At 46.5% G+C, this 17,499-nt stretch overlaps 1 protein-coding gene across 1 annotated transcript in view; it reads right to left on the bottom strand.

The window, feature by feature from the left end:
• Positions 1 to 8,489: 8,489 nt before the first annotated feature.
• The window catches only part of LOC139259670 (tubulin alpha chain), a 52,795-nt gene continuing 43,785 nt past the window's right edge, over positions 8,490 to 17,499 (bottom strand). The window contains exons 3-4 of the mRNA XM_070875224.1: positions 10,328 to 10,476; positions 8,490 to 9,628 (exon numbers count right to left, since the gene is read on the bottom strand). Coding sequence (XP_070731325.1) covers positions 8,651 to 9,628; positions 10,328 to 10,476 — 1,127 coding nt within the window. The 3' untranslated portion in view covers positions 8,490 to 8,650. The remainder of the gene's footprint in view (positions 9,629 to 10,327; positions 10,477 to 17,499) is intronic.

The following is a 17,499-nucleotide window of genomic DNA, read 5'->3' as shown; positions in this document are numbered from 1 at the left end:
GGACCTAGTGCACACCATAGACTAGGCTTGTATTCCCTTGAGTGTAGAAGATTAAAGGGTGATCTAATTGAGGTATTTAAGTTGATTGAAGGAATTGATGGGGTAGATAGAGAAACTATCTCCTCTGGTGGGGGGAGTCCAGAACAAGGGGGCGTAACCTGAAAATTAGAGCCTGGCCGTTCAGGGGTGATGTCAGGAAGCACTTCTTCACACAAAGGGTGCTGGGAATCTGGAATTTTATTTTCAAAACCCTCCAAAAAAAAAGCTGTTGAGACTAGGGATCAATTGAAAATGTCAACACTGCGATTGCTAGATTTTTGTTGGCTAAGGGTATTGTGGGTTATGGACCCCCCCCCCCCCCCCCCAATAATAGCTGAGCTCTAATTTTAAGGTCATACCCCCTTTGTTCATGACTCACCCCACCAGTAGAAATAGTTTCTCTCTCTCTACCCTATAAAATCTTTTAATCATCTTAAACACTTCAGTTAGATTGCCCCTTAATCTTCTATACTGGTGGGAACACGAGCCTAGTCTGTGCAGCCTCTCCTCATAGTTGAACCCTTTTTAGCCCCGGTATCGTTCTGGTCAAGGTACTGGCTCTTGCTGAGTTGGGTGAGGTCACAGAGGTGCTGGTTACCCTCTACCCAGTCTGACCAGCACAGGACTCCACCATTTGCTTGACCCTTAACATCGTCAGGACAATTAGGGATTGGGTAATTAATTATACCCTTGCCCGTGTCGCTAACATTCCAAAAGCAAAATAAAACATAAGAAATTGGAGCAGGAGTAGGCCATACGGCCCCTCGAGCCTACTCCACCATTTAATACGATCATGGCTGTTCCGATCATAGACTCAGCTCCATCATCATCATAGGTAGTCTCTCGAAATCGAGGAAGACTTTCTTCCACTCTAAAAGTGAGGTCTTAGGTGACTGAACAGTCCAATATGGGAATTACAGTCCCTGTCACAGGTGGGACAGACAGTCGTTGAGGGAAAGGGTGGGTGGGGAGTCTGGTTTTCTGCATGCTCTTTCCGCTGCCTGCGCTTGTTTTCTTTCTGCATGTTCTCGGTGACGAGACTCGAGGTGCTCAGCGCCCTCCCAGATGCACTTCCTCCAATTAGGACGGTCTTTGGCCAGGGGCTCCCAGGTGTCTGTGGGGATGTTGCATTTTTTCAAGGAGGCTTTGAGGGTGTCCTGGAAACGTTTCCTCTGCCCAGCTGGGGCTCGCTGGCCATGTAGGAGTTCCGAGTACAGCGCTTGCTTTGGGAGTCTGACACAAATGTGGCCCGCCCAACGTAGCTGGTCAAGTGTGGTAGTGCTTCAATGCTGGGGATGTTGGCCTGATCGAGGATGTTAATGTTGGTGCGTCTGTCCTCCCAGTGGATTTGCAGTATCCTGCGGAGACATCGTTGGTGGTATTTCTTCAGCGACTTGTCTTCTAAACATGGTCCATGCCTCAGATCCATACAGAAGGGCGGGTATTACTGCAGCCCTGTAGACCATGAGCTTTGGTGGTAGATTTGAGGGCCTGGCTCAACTGTAGCTGGTGCAATATGGTCACTGCAGTGATACTGGGGAAATAGTGTTTGATCATTTACATTTCCCCAACTTTGTACAAATTAGTTAAATAAATTTAAGGTGGTGATAGTCAGATTTTTGAACGATAAGGGAGTCAAAGGTTATGGGGAGAGGGCAGGGAAGTGGAGTTGAGGCCAAGATCAGATCAGCCATGATTTTATTGAATGGCGGAGCAGGCTCGAGGGGCCAAATGGCCCACTCCTGCTCCTATTTCTTATGAGAACATAAGAAATAGGAACAGGAGTAGGCCACACGGCTCCTGAATTCCAATGAGTAACCTACTCAACTTTTCCTCATAAGTCAACCCCCTCATCCCCGGGAATCAACCGAGTGAACCTTCTCTGAACTGCCTCCAAAGCAAGTATATCCTTTCTTAAATATGGAAACCAAAACTGCACGCAGTATTCCAGGTGTGGCCTCACCAATACCCTGTATAACTGTAGCAAGACTTCCCTGCTTTTATACTCCATCCCCTTTGCAATAAAGGTCAAGATACCATTGGCCTTCCAGATCACTTGCTGTACCTGCATACTAACCTTTTGCATACTATGTTCTTCTGATTACTCTGCCTTGCTAGGGCTCGTTCCTATTTAAATTAAAACCACTCCCTCTGCTCGGGTGGTTTTATACATTTTCAGTTCGTAGATTGCCACGTTGAAAGAAAAAGAACTTAACACCAACAGTTATAAACCTACCCAACTGTAAACTCTAAAACGAGCACTTAAATTAAATAAACCACCTGAACCTCTCAACTAGATTCTGTAACTCAGTCCCATGTAATCCCATCATCGCTCCTTTTCCCCAGGCATATCACATACCATTCCACAGTTGTGAGACAGGAATATACCTGTTCTAAAGGCCTCGGGAACATGTCTCATTGGGCTGTGCATCTACATGTCAACTTTCTGAGTTATATGTTTTCGAACATTGTAAATATAGATTTAAAAAGCCTTGCGTACAGTCCACGCTTCTTGCTGTTGCCATGCTTTTCTTCCTGTCCGGCAACGCCCCGAATTAAAAATTCTCATCTTTGTGTTCAAATCTCTCCATATCTTCGCCTCCCCCACCCCTCCCCCTCCCCCTCTCAGTATTCTCTGCCAGCCATACAACCCTCTGAGATCTCTGCACTCCTAAAATTCTGGCCTGATGCGCATCCCCCAATTTCCTGCACCGCACGCAGCATTGGTGGCCATGACTTCAGCTGCCGAAGGGATATGGGGACAGTGGATGAAGGTGGAGTTGAGGTCGAAGATCAGCCATGATCTTATTGAATGGCGGAGCAGGCTCGAGGGGCCGAATGGCCGACTCTGCTCCTATTTCTTATGTTCTTGTGCTTAGGCCCTGAGCTCTGGAATTCCCTCCCTCTCCTCCTTTAAAACACTCCTTAAAACCTACCTCTTTCAACAGGCTTTTTGGTTGCCGCCTTTGGCTCGGTGTCATATTTTGTTTGTGACACTTCTGTGAAGCGCCTTGGGACATTTTGCTAGGTTAAAGGCGCTATATACTCTTTACCCAACTCACTCCAGACATCGCACTTCAACATATCAGGCTTCCTGTGAGCAGCGCTACAAGCATTCTGAAAGTATATTTTTATGAAAACAACTTAAGTAAAGAGCCAGGGCCCACCTCCCAAACTCACGACCTGTGCCACCTAGAAGGACAAGGGCAGCAGGCGCATACGAACACCACCACCTGCAAGTTCCTCCAAGTCACACACCGTCCTGAATCGGAAATATATCGCCATTCCTTCATAGTTGCCGGGTCAAAATCCTGTAACTTCCCTGCCCCCCCTCCACCCCGCCACCGCCTACCCCCACAACAGCACTATGGGAGCCCCCCTCACCACACGGACTGCAGCGGTTCCAGAAGGCGGCTCACCACCACCTTCTCCAGGGGCAATTCGGGATGGGCAATAAATGCCGGCCTTGCCAGCAACGCTCACATCCCGTGAAGGAATAAAAATAAAGGTGTTCTAGAATAGGAGAGATGCCAAGGTAAATCAAGTAATGTGATTAAAAAATTGTTCTCAATGTGGGCAACAAAATGCAAGGCTGCATTTATTGCTCATCCCTGGTTGCCCTGACAACTGAGCACCTTCACCACACGGGACTGCAGCGGTTCAAGAAGGTGGCTCACCACCACCTTCTCGAGGACAATTAGGGAAGGGGCAATAAATGCCGGCCTTGCCAGTGAAGGTACTGCCACAGCGCTGTTGGGGAGGGAATTCCAGGATTTTGATCCAGCGATGATGAAGGAACAGCCGTTATAATTCCAAGTGTGTGACTTTGAGGGGAACTTGGAGGTGATGGTGGTCCCATGCACCCGCTGTCCTTGACCTTCTAGGTGATGGAGGTCACATGTTTAGAAACATAGAAAATAGGTGCAGGAGTAGGCCATTTGGCCCTACGAGCCTGCACCGCCATTCAACAAGATCATGGCTGATCACCCACCCCAGCACCTCCCCCCCACACCCCCAGCCGCAAGGACCACATCCAACTCCCTCCCGAACACATCCAATGAACTGGCATCAACAACTCTCCGCGGCAGGGAACCCCACAGGCCAACAACTCCGCGAGTGAAGAAGTCTCTCCCAATCCCAGCCCCAAACAGCCCCCCCCCCCCCCCCCCCCAGCTCCGGACCCACCCAACACCGGGAACACTCCCCTCGCACCCAACCCGCCCCGTCCCGTCAGAATCCTTCCCAAATGTCGAACACCCCCGGATGTCGAGCCCCCAGCCCCGGCCACCCCGGAGCCACGCCCCCGCGACGCCAACCACACCACATCCACCATCTGCGCAGTCAACCCGATCCACCCCACTCCGAACACTCCCCGCACCGAGGCACAGAGCCCCCAGGCCCGCCCCTCCAACACACTTCGCCCCCCCCCCCCCCAGACCCCCGCTGCAATGTGGCCCCTCCTGTCCCCCGCCCTGGGTTTCTCCGCCCCTCACCTCCACCACTCCCCCCTTTGGAAGGAGTTATTGTCCATGTCGCTAGCCTGCAGAGTATCAGATATATTGACTTCCAATTTTCCATGACCTCGGTTGCTAATACAGTTCCTTGCCCACTTATGCAAGTTGCAACTTTAATGCGGGTTAACATCCCAAGTTGCTTCACAGGTGACAATAAATTGACACCGATTCCAAAGGCGGAAATATTAAGAAAGGACCATGAAATAATACAGGGCAGAAAGAGGCCATTCACCCGTCGTGTCGCTGAAAGAACTATCCAATTAGTCCCACTCCCCCTGCTCTTTCCCCATAACCCTGCAAATTTTTCCTTTTCAAGTATATATTCAATTCCCTTTTGAAAGTTAATATTGAATCTGCTTCCACCGCCCTTCCAGGCAGCATGTTCCAGATCGTAACAACTTGCTGACTAAAAAAATTCCTCTCGCACCCCTCATCCCACACCCTGGTTCTTTTGCCAATTATTTTAAATCTGCGACCTCTGGGTTACCGACCCTCCCGCTAGTGGCAACAGTTTCTCCGTATCTGCTCTTATCAAAACCCTTCATAATTTTGCAAATCTCTGTTAAACCTCCCCTTAACCCTCTTATGCTCTAAGATGGGTGACTAAAAGCTTGGTCGAAGAGGCAAGTTTCCATTCTGATACACCTCACCCCCCTAGACGATAGCTACGTTTCTGATGTTAAGCTTTCAACTAATGGTCTGAGAATACAAGTACAGTACAGGGAATGAGGAGACAAGCCCACTGAGATTGAATCAGGGCTCCAAAGGTTTGTTTGCTTACAGTTTTGAGCGGGAGACTAAAGTCCACAAGCAGGCCCAGTAAGCTGATGATGTTTAAGTTCAAGGGCTGATTATGGCCCTACATTTATTAAACAAACAAATCTATATAAACAGCATATGCCAAAGCAGCTTTATAGATTCTAGAGTGGGTTACAGGCTGGAATCTAATCGAGGGGTTCGGGGGGTTTATATATAGAATAATGGAGTGGGTTACAGGCTGGAATTTAATTGAGGGATTCAGATGATTTATTTAAGTGTTTGTTTAAGTGCTAATATTACTGCAGTTAAGCCCTCTTTACAGTTGGGTAAGTTTATGACTAGTTTGTTTTTTTGTTTCAAAGTGGCATTGCATGAGCTGAAAACCTGTAAAACCAGCAAAGCAGAGGGAGTTGTTTCTGTGGTAATTTAAAGGTTGAAGTGTCAGCCTTGGGAGAGTAAATAATTTCTTTCTGCTTAAGTTGCAATGAATTCAAGGATGCAAATTTTTATATTTGTACAAAAGCACACACTCACCGACAGAAATATTCGAGATACTTGAACAAGGGGTTAGTGTTCACAACCGTCCTCCTCAAGACAGCTTGTGGTGCCCATCAATTAGCTAACTCAGTAGAGGAACATGGCACATTTCTGTCCTAACGGTCCAGTACCCTGCCACACAAAACATTTACAAAATAGGCAGACGCTCTCAGTGCCAGTACCGTGAGAGTGCCGTCTTTCAGATGAGATGTTAAGCCAAGGCTTACACTCATCTGCACTCTCAACTCGATGTAAAAGATCCCATGGCACTATTTTGAAGAACAGGGGAGTTTGCCCTGGTGTCACGGGCCAATATTTATCCTTCCACCAACAGCACTTTTAATAAAAGATAACCTGGTCATGATCAGATTGCTGTTTGTGGGAGCTTGCTGTGCGCAAATTGGCTGCTGCGTTTCCTACAACAGTAACTACACTTCAAAAGTACTTGATAGACTATAAAGCACTTTGGGACCTCCTGAGGCAGTCTAACATCCCATCTGACAAACAGTACTGGAGTCTCAAGTCTCTGAAGTGGGACTTGAACCCACAACCTCCTGAACCCCAAAGCAAGAATGGTACCACTGAGCCAAGGCTTACAAACTCATATTTGATAGCATACCAAGTCACTTTGATGACAGACACTGGGACTCCAATGCACTGTACCACCATTCCACACTCAGAATTGCAGGTTTATTTTAAGAGAAATCTCATTGTGACTTCTATGAACTAAAAATGCTGAACAGCCAGCAGCTCTTCATTGATTGCTTTTTCTAGCCTGACCTCCAACTACCCACACAGCATATGTCACTGTAAGTGACCCTTCCAGTTCAACTGATTATCGGAAAGCAGTAGGCTCTTTAGATAGTTTGCGATGGGGAAGTCCCTCTGGCCCATTTACCTTATCCTCCTGGAATTCCAACCCTGTTGTGACACAGATTAGTGAGGCCATAAAAAAAGCAAACCAAGCACTAGGGTTTATTTCTAGAGGTATAGAATTGAAAAGTAGGGAAGTTATATGCTGAAACTGTATCGAACCTTGGTTAGACCACACTTGGGAGTACTGCGTACAGTTCTGGTCCCCACATTATAAAAAGGATATAGAGTCACTGGAGAAGGTGCAGAGAAGATTTACAAGGATGATACCAGAAATGTGAGGGTATACATATCAAGAAAGGATGAACAGGCTGGGTCTCTTTTCTCTTGAAAAAAGGCTGATGGGTGACCTAATAGGGTTCTTTAAAATTATGAAAGGTTTTGGTAGAGTGGATACAGAGACAATGTACTTGTGGGGAAGAGCATAACTAGAGGCCATCAATATAAGATAGTCACCAAAAAATCCAATAGGGAATTGAGAAGAAACTTCTTTAGCTAGAGAGTGGTGAGAATGTGGAACTCGCTGCCACAGGAAGTGGTTGAAGTGACTAGTATAGATGCATTTAAGGGGAGGCTAGACAAGCAAATGAAGGAGAAGGAAATAGAGGGGTACGCTGATGGATTTAGATGAGGAAAGATGGGAGGAGGCTCGAGTGGAGCATGGACTGGTTGGGCCGAATGGCCTGTTTCTGTATCCCATATAAACTTCCCACTTAAACTGATTTTTTGAAAACTTTAACATCTCATCTTTTTGCGAGGGGTGATGTTTGTCCAGGACACTAAGAGAACTTTTCATCGCATAGTGCCATGGGATTTGTGAACATGCAACTGATCCACGGGAACAGACAGACAGAGCCTTGTTGAAATGTCTTATCCAAAGGGCAGTACACCAGACATTGTGGCACCCCCTCAGTATTGTTTGGAGTATCAGACTGGATTATGTGCTCATGTCTTGCTGCACAGCTCAAACCCACAATCTTCTGACCAAACGACACCAAATAAACCAGGCTGACACACCCGCTGAGAGAACAAAGTAAATATAAACACATGCGTAGCTTTTGAAGGGTACATTCCACTTTGTTTTGACGGACATTTCTCCTGCTTATTATAGAAAGGACTTGTATTTATATAGCACCTTCGTGATCTCATGGCATCCCAAAATGATTCCCAGTCAATTAAGTACTTTTGAAGCGTAGTCACTGTTGTAAAATAGGGAAACCTGGCAGCCAATTTGCACACAGCAAGGTCCCATAAACAGCAGTGCCGGAAGTAACCAGATAATTAGTTTTTGGTGGTGTTAGTTGATGAATAAATCATATTGGGACACCAGGAAAATTCTTTTGCTCTTCTTCCAAGAGTGCCAAGTGATCTTTTACATCCACCCAAAAGGGGAATGAAGGACTTCGGTTTAACATCTCCAAAAGACAGCAGCTCCGACAGTGCAGCACTCCCTCAGTACGGCACTGGGCGAGTCTGCCTGGAGTATGTGCTCATGTCTCGAGTGAGGCTTAAACCCACAAACCTTCTGACTCGGAGGCGTGACCTGGAAGTACTTGATGATTCAATTTCCAATTACTGACTTAGTTAGTAGCACTCACGCAGAGTTAAGTTCCCTCATGCAGAGTGAAGCTCCCTCAACAATGTATCTCAACTCTATATTCAGAAGAGGAGCCCCAATTTTTTCTTTTATAAATTCACTCCACTCCAACTTCAGATCAGTAGGACTGCGATAATTCAAAATGAGCCAATGAAAATTTGCAACAAATGTTGGCTCAAAATATGTTTTACTAAATAACAGAAAATAAAAGAACTTCAGAAGTCAGTAATTACATCAGTCCACCATATTGCTATCTTTTACAATGTTATAGAATAAAACTGAGCCTCATTTTACAAAGATTGTACATCATTGGTTAAGTATGAAGTGCCAATTAATATTCCTCCTCCCCCTCTTCATCACCCTCAAAGGAGTCAATGCCCACCTCTTCGTAATCTTTCTCCAGGGCCGCCATGTCTTCACGAGCCTCAGAGAACTCTCCTTCCTCCATCCCCTCACCCACATACCAGTGCACAAAGGCGCGCTTGGCGTACATCAGATCAAACTTGTGATCAAGGCGAGCCCAGGCCTCGGCGATGGCCGTGGTGTTGCTCAGCATGCACACCGCGCGTTTCACCTTGGCCAGGTCCCCGCCAGGTATTGCAGTGGGAGGCTGGTAGTTGATGCCAACCTTGAAGCCAGTTGGGCACCAGTCCACAAACTGGATGCTCCGTTTGGTCTTGATGGCAGCGATGGCAACGTTGACATCTTTTGGCACCACGTCGCCGCGATAGAGCAGACAGCAAGCCATGTACTTGCCATGGCGAGGGTCACACTTGACCATCTGGTTTGCTGGCTCAAAGCAGGCATTGGTGATCTCAGCTACCGACAGTTGTTCGTGGTAAGCCTTCTCAGCTGAGATCACTGGGGCATAGGTCGCCAGAGGGAAGTGGATACGTGGGTATGGAACCAAATTGGTCTGGAACTCTGTCAGATCAACATTCAAGGCACCGTCAAAGCGAAGGGAGGCTGTGATGGACGACACAATCTGACTAATGAGCCGGTTAAGGTTGGTGTAGGATGGGCGCTCAATGTCCAGGTTTCTGCGACAGATATCATAGATGGCTTCATTGTCTACCATGAAGGCACAGTCCGAGTGCTCGAGGGTGGTGTGGGTGGTCAGGATGGAGTTGTAGGGTTCGACGACAGCCGTGGAGACCTGAGGAGCCGGGTAGATGGAAAACTCCAGCTTGGACTTCTTGCCAAAGTCAACCGAGAGACGTTCCATCAGCAGGGACGTGAAACCTGATCCGGTGCCTCCGCCAAAGCTGTGGAACACGAGGAAACCCTGGAGTCCTGTGCACTGGTCAGCCTGTGGACGAGATCATAAATAACATAAGAACATCAGAAATAGGAGCAGGAGTAGGTCGCTTGTACCCTCGAGCCTGCTCCTCCATTCAATAAGATCATGGTTGATCTGATCTTGGCCTCAATTCCCCACCCGCTCCCATAAGAATATAAGAAATAGGAGCAGGAGTAGGCTATACGGCCCCTCGAGCCTACTCCGCCATTTAATACAATCATGGCTGATCCGATCATGGACTCGGGTCCACTTCCCTGCCCACTCCCCATAACCCCTTAAACCCTTATCAGTTAAGAAACCATCTATCTCTGTCTTAAACTTATTCAATGTCCCGGCTTCCACAGCTCTCAGAGGCAGCGAATTCCACAGATTTACAACCCTCAGAGAAGAAATTCCTCCTCATCTCAGTTTTAAATGGGCGGCCCCTTATTCTAAGATTATGCCCCCTAGTTCTAGTCTCCCCTATCAGTGGAAGCATCCTCTCTGCATCCACCTTGTCAAGCCCCCTCATAATTCCCCTTATTCTGAAACTATGCCCCCTAGTTCTAGACCCCCCCACGAGGGGAAACATCCTCTCTGTATCTACCCTGTCAAACCCCCTCAGAATTCTAGCAGAGATCTTCGCAAAATAGCAGTACAATCCGTCACGGCAAGGAAACTGCAGTTAGATTATTGACGGGCTTGTAGGCTAACGGAGGAGATGCTCACCAGTTTACGGATCCTGTCTAAGACGGAGTCAATCAGCTCCTTGCCGATGGTGTAGTGCCCGCGGGCGTAGTTGTTTGCCGCGTCTTCCTTCCCGGTGATGAGCTGCTCGGGGTGGAACAGCTGGCGATAGATACCACTGCGGACCTGATCTGGAGTTCAGAAGGACAGATGGAAGTCAGGGTTACAATCCAACAGGAGGCAATAACCTTCAACAGCCAACCGTATTTTCACTGGTGAACAGACTGAAGGGAGAGGATATATGTCATCCCTTAGACAAGGCATGTGGAAAACTTGCTTTTATTAACCGAGGCGTAGAGTACAAGAGCAGGTAGGTTAAGCTCGGACTGCATAAAACACTAGTTAGGTCACAGCTAGAATACTGCCTGCAGTTCTGGTCACCGCATTACAGGAAAGATGTGATTGCACTAGAGAGGGTTCTTATGTTTCAACAACCAGGGGGCATAGATTTAGAGTATTGGAAGGAGGTTTTGAGGGGAACTTGGTGAGGGTCTGGAACTCATTGCCTGAAAGGGTGGTAGAAGCAGAAACCCTCAGCACATTTAAAAAGTACTTGGATTTGCACTTGAAGTGCCGTAACCTACAGGGCTACGGACTGAGAGCTGAAAATGGGATTGGGCTGGATAGCTCTTTGTTGGCTGGCGCGGACATGATGGGCCGAAATGGCCTCCTTCCGTGCTGTAAATTTCTATGATTCTTCAAAAAAAAAAGTAACAAACAATATAGATGAGGGTGAAGTAGGTAAACTATTTAACTTGGACAGTAGGATAATACATTCAAAACGTAGAGGCAAGTTTGTGCTACTGGGCTAGTAACATAGAAACATAGAAATAGGTGCAAGAGTAGGCCATTCGGCCCTTCAAGCCTGCACCACCATTCAATATGATCATGGCCGATCATGCAACTTTAGTACCCCATTCCTGCTTTCTCTCCATACCCCTTGATCCCCTTAGCCATAAGGACCACATCTAACTCCCTTTTGAATATATCTAACGAACTGGCCTCAACAACTTTCTGTGGTAGAGAATTCCACAGGTTCACAACTCTATGAGTGAAGAAGTTTCTCCTCATCTCGGCCCTAAATGGCTTACCCCTTATCCTTAGACTGTGACTCCTGGTTCTGGACTTCCCCAACATCGGGAACATCCTTCCTGCATCTAACCTGTCCAATCCCGTCAGAATTTTATATGTTTCTATGAGATCCCCTCTCATTCTTCTAAATTCCAGTGAATATAAGCCTAGTTGATCCAGTCTTTCTTCATATGTCAGTCCTGACATCCCAGGAATCAGTCTGGTGAACCTTCGCTGCACACCCTCAATAGCAAGAACGTCCTTCCTCAGATTAGGAGACTAAAATTGTGCACAATATTCAAGGTGTGGTCTCACCAAGGCCCTGTACAACTGCAATAAGACCTCCCTGCTCCTATACTCAAATCCTCTCACTATGCCATTTACCTTCTTCACCATCAGCTGTACCTGCATGCCAACTTTCAATGACTGATGTACCATGACACCCAGATCTCATTCCACCTCCCCTTTTCCTAATCTGTCATCATTCAGATAACATTCTACCTTCCTGTTTTTGCCACCAAAGTGGATAACCCAGAGACCTGGACTAGTAATCCAGGAATACGTGCTCAAATCCTACCATGGCAGTTTGAGAATTTTACATATAGTTATGTGGAAATAAAAAGCGGCATCAGTAAAAGTGACCATGAGGCTGGAAGAATGTCTGAAAAACCCAACTGGTTCACTAATGTCCTTTTTGGGGAAGAAAACTGGTCTTCCTTACCCGGCCTAGCCAGACGTGACTCTAATCCCACACAAACATGGTTGTAATGTATTTGCTTCATGGGTTCTTTGCTTAAGAATTCATAGCAACACATTGGCCCAAAAATCCCTGCCTCTCCGGGTCCGTACGGAGTGTGTACGGAGTGTGTACGGACCCGGGAACGCATCACAAAAGCCGGTTTTCAGCTGAAAAAGCTGGAGCTCGACAGATCTCCGTATCTCGGGAGCGAGGACATTTGCAAGGGCAAGATTGTGGGATTTATCCATATCTTGCCCAGCAAATGTCCTGAAAACTCTTGCGCCTGATAAAAGCAGGCATATAGCCTACTGTTACAGACATAAGAGTTTTAAAATAAAATTATAAAAACACATTTTATTGTTAAAAACCCTCCCCACTACGGTAAGTTTATTTTAAACCATAATTAAAAAATCATTTTGTTAAATTGGAAAAATATATCTTTTTTAATAATACTTTAATTTAAATTAATAAAAATGTGTGCATTTTTTCTATTTTTTTATTTGTGTTTTGGGTGTTTGGAGGGTTTCTCATTCATAATAATGTGAACTCCAACTTCCCTATTATTATGAATGAGAACATACTTTACTTGATTGGCTGCCAGAGCCATGTGACTGCAGCTCCTGCGCCGAGCACGTCCTGACGTGCTCACGCTGCAACCCGCAGTCAGTGGAGGCCTCTGGACCGGGAACTCACGTGGGCGCAGCAGGAACAGGTAGGGGGCGCAGCAGGAACAGGTAGGGGGCGCAGCAGGAACAGGTAGGCGCGCATCTTTTTAAAGTTTTTCCCTCGATCGCCCGCGGGAAGCAGCCGACCGGAATTTCTGGGCCCTTGCTATTAAGAGCTAGTTCGTTTATTAGCAAAAGATTTAACAATCACATTACACATTACCAGTTCATCCACCAGGCTGACAACCAGCTACCTCATCGTGGACCCCCCCAAACACAACTGGCTGGGGTTTTATTGAGTCTTGTGAACATCACGTGACTGGCTAAGCCACTCCCAACTCAACAGCTCTACAACTATTTTAAGTAGAACAATAATTAAGTGCCCCCTGATTAAAGGGGATCACTAACACTGCCAAACTTATACAAATTAAATTTTAGACAGTAAACTTGAATCAAATTAAAATTTGGTTGCCGGGAGTGATAATGCCCTCCAGCGCCCATCTCTCACGGAAGGCCGCGAGCGTACCGGTGGACATCACGTGCTCCATCTCCAGGGACACCTCAACAGCTCCACAACTATTTTGTGTTATCAGTAATCAAGTGCCCCCTGATTAAAGGGGGGGGGGGGGGGGGTCACAATCCCAAAAACTTTTCAAGTGGCCCCCTTGTTTTTTTTTTTTGAGGGCACTAAAAACACAAATTATACAAGTGCCCCCTAGCTAAAAGAGGGGGGGGGCACTAAAACTGACAAACTTAAACAAATTAAACTTTGGACATGGTTCAAATTAAAATTTGGTTGCCGGGGTGATGATGCACTCCAGGCCCTCCGGCGCCCACCTCTCACGGAAGGCCACGAGCGTATCGGTGGACACCGTGTGCTCCATCTCCAAGGACACCTCAACAGCTCCACAACTCTTTTGTTGAAACAAAAGAAAGATTAACTCAAGTGCCCCCTTATTAAAGGGGGGAGACACTCCAAACACTTTTCAATGCCCTTTTTTTTGTGTTTTTTTTTAGGGCACCGAGAGGCAAATTATACAAATGCCCCCTGACTGGGGGAACACTAAAACCCGGTATTAAAACAAATTAAACTTTAAAACATATAAAATCAAATAAAAATTTGGTTGCCAGGAGTGATGATGCACTCCAGTCCCTCTGGTGCCCACCTCTCGCAGAAGGCCGCGAGCGTACCGGTGGACACCGCGTGCTCCATCTCCAGGGACACCCTGGCTCAGATGTAACCGCGGAAGAGAGGCAGGCAGTCAGGCTGAACAACCCACTCGACCACACGCTGCCTGGACCGGCTGATGGCCCCCTTGGTCGTGCCCAGGAGCAGTCCTACGAGGAGGCCCTCGGATCTACCCGCTCCCCTCCGCACAGGGTGCCCAAAGATCAGGAGTGTGGGACTGAAGTGCAAACAAAATTTGTGGAGCAGCCCCTTTAAATAATGGAACAGGGGCTGCAACCTCGCACATTCAATAAAAAAATGGGACACAGACTCCTCCAGACCGCAGAAATTACAGGCGGCCTGGGAGCCCATGAACCGGCTTAAAAATTTATTGCATGGGATTGCTCTGTGTACCACCCTCCAGGCCAAGTCCCCGATAAATAGTGGGAGGACTCCAGCGAAGAATGCACTCCATCGGGGACCCCTGCCTCCTCCGGATGGCAAGATGGTGCGCCATGGAGTGTCTGGATGGCAGACGAGGATGGCAAGGTTGAGAGTGTGCAGGAGCAGGCCGTACAGGAAACCCCACCGCGCAGAACTGAAAGGCACAGAGGGGATTTCCCCAAGGCGGCTCAAGTTATGAGAACCAATACAGGGAGACAGAGGGAAACAAAAAAGGAGACAAAAACAAAAGACAGAAAAGGAATGAGTAAAAGTGGAGGGCAAAGAAACCAAAGGCAAGAAACAAAAAGGGCCACTGAATATAAAAGGGCTGCAGGAGGGGTAAAAACTAAAAATCATGGTTTAAAAACTAGGATGAAAACACTCTACCTAAATGCACGCAGCATTAGAAATAAAGTAAATGAGTTGACGGCACAAATCATTACAAATGGGTATGATTTGGTGGCCATTACAGAGACATGGTTGCAAGGTGGCCAGGACTGGGAATTAAATGTACAGGGGTATCTGACGATTCGGAAAGATAGGCAGGAAGGGAAGGGAGGTGGGGTAGCTCTGTTAATAAGGGATGATATCAGGGCAGTTGTGAGGGATGATATTGGCTCCAATGAACAAAATGTTGAATCATTGTGGGTGGAGATTAGAGATAGTAAGGGGAAAAAGTCACTGGTCGGCGTAGTTTATAGGCCCCCAAATAATAACTTCATGGTGGGGCGGGCAATAATCAAGGGAATAATGGAGGCATGTGAAAAAGGAACGGCAGTAGTTATGGGGGATTTTAACCTACATATCGATTGGTCAAATCAAATCGCAGGGGTAGCCTTGAGGAGGAATTCATAGAATGCATACGGGATTGTTTCTTAGAACAGTATGTAACAGAACCTACAAGGGAGCAAGCTATCTTAGATCTGGTCCTGTGTAATGAGACAGGGAAAATAAACGATCTCCTCGTAAAAGATTCTCTCGGAATGAGTGATCACAATATGGTTGAATTTGTAATACAGATTGAGGATGAGGAAGTTGTGTCAGAAACGAGCGTACTATGCTTAAACAAAGGGGACTACAGTGGGATGAGGGCAGAGTTGGCTAAAGTAGACTGGAAACAAGGACTAAATGGTGGCACAATTGAGGAACAGTGGAGGACTTTTAAGGAGCTCTTTCAAAATGCGCAACAAAAATATATTCCAGTGAAAAAGAAGGGCGGCAAGAGAAGAGATAACCAGCCGTGGATAACCAAGGAAATAAAGGAAAGTATCAAATCAAAGACCAATGCGTATAAGGTGGCCAAGGTTAGTGGGAAACTAGAGGACTGGGAAGATTTTAAGCAACAGCAAAGAATGACTAAAAAAGCAATAAAGAAAGGGAAGATAGATTTCGAAGGTAAACTTGCGCAAAACATAAAAACAGATAGTAAAAGCTTTTACAGATATATAAAACGGAAAAGCGTGACTAAAGTAAATGTTGGTCCCTTAGAAGATGAAAAGGGGGATTTAATAATGGGAAATGTGGAAATGGCTGAGACCTTAAACAATTATTTTGCTTCGGTCTTCACAGTGGAAGACACAAAAACCATGCCAAAAATTGCTGGTCATAGGATTGTGGGAAGGGAGGTCCTTGAGATGATCACTATCACTAGGGAGGTAGTGCTGGACAGACTAATGGGATTGAAGGTAGACAAGTCCCCTGGTCCTGATGAAATGCATCCCAGGGTATTAAAAGAGATGGCGGAAGTTATAGCAGATGCATTTGTTATAATCTACCAAAATTCTCTGGACTCTGGGGAGGTACCAGCGGATTGGAGAGCAGCTAATGTAACGCCTCTGTATAAAAAAAGGGGGCAGGCAAAAGGCAGGTAACTATAGGCCAGTTAGTTTAACATCTGTAGTGAGGAAAATGCTTGAAACTATTAAGGAAGAAATAGCGGGACATCTGGATAGGAATAGTGCAATCAAGCAGATGCAGCATGGATTCATGAAAGGGAAATCATGTTTAACTAACTTACTGGAATTCTTTGAGGATATAACGAGCATGGTGGATAGAGGTGTACCGATGGATGTGGTGTATTTAGATTTCCAAAAGGCATTCGATAAGGTGCCACACAAAAGGTTACTGCAGAAGATAAAGGTATGCGGAGTCAGAGGAAATGTATTAGCATGGATAGAGAATTGGCTGGCGAACAGAAAGCAGAGAGTCGGGATAAATGGGTCCTTTTCCGGTTGGAAATCAGTGGTTAGTGGTGTGCCACAGGGATCAGTGCTGGGACCACAACTGTTTACAATATACATAGATGACCTAGAGGAGGGGACAGAGTGTAGTGCAACAAAATTTGCAGATGACACTAAGATTAGTGGGAAAGCAGGTTGTGTAGAGGACACAGAGAGGCTACAAGGAGATTTGGATAGGTTAAGCGAATGGGCTAAGGTTTGGCAGATGGAATACAATGTCGTAAAGTGTGAGGTCATCTACCTTGGGGAAAAAAAACAGTAAAAGGGAATATTATTTGAATGGGGAGAAATTACAACATGCTGTGGTGCAGAGGGACCTGGGGGTCCTTGTGCATGAATCCCAAAAGGTTAGTTTGCAGGTGCAGCAGGTAATCAGGAAGGCGAATGGAATGTTGGCCTTCATTGCGAAAGGGATGGAGTACAAAAGCAGGGAGGTCCTGCTGCAACTGTATAGGGTATTGGTGAGGCCGCACCTGGAGTACTGCGTGCAGTTTTGGTCACCTTACTTAAGGAAGGATATACTAGCTTTGGAAGGGGTACAGAGACGATTCACTAGGCTGATTCCGGAGATGAGGGGGTTACCTTATGATGATAGATTGAGTAGACTGGGTCTTTACTCGTTGGAGTTCAGAAGGATGAGGGGTGATCTTATAGAAACATTTAAAATAATGAAAGGGATAGACAAGATAGAGGCAGAGAGGTTGTTTCCACTGGTCGGAGAGACTAGAACTAGGGGGCACAGCCTCAAAATACGGGGGAGCCAATTTAAAACCGAGTTGAGAAGGAATTTCTTCTCCCAGAGGGTTGTGAATCTGTGGAATTCTCTG

The sequence above is a fragment of the Pristiophorus japonicus genome, chromosome 3 (genome assembly GCF_044704955.1).
Source record: "Pristiophorus japonicus isolate sPriJap1 chromosome 3, sPriJap1.hap1, whole genome shotgun sequence".
NCBI lineage: Eukaryota > Metazoa > Chordata > Chondrichthyes > Pristiophoridae > Pristiophorus > Pristiophorus japonicus.
The sequence above is the reverse complement of the archived record's forward strand: the minus strand, read 5'-3'. Positions and strand labels throughout refer to the sequence as shown.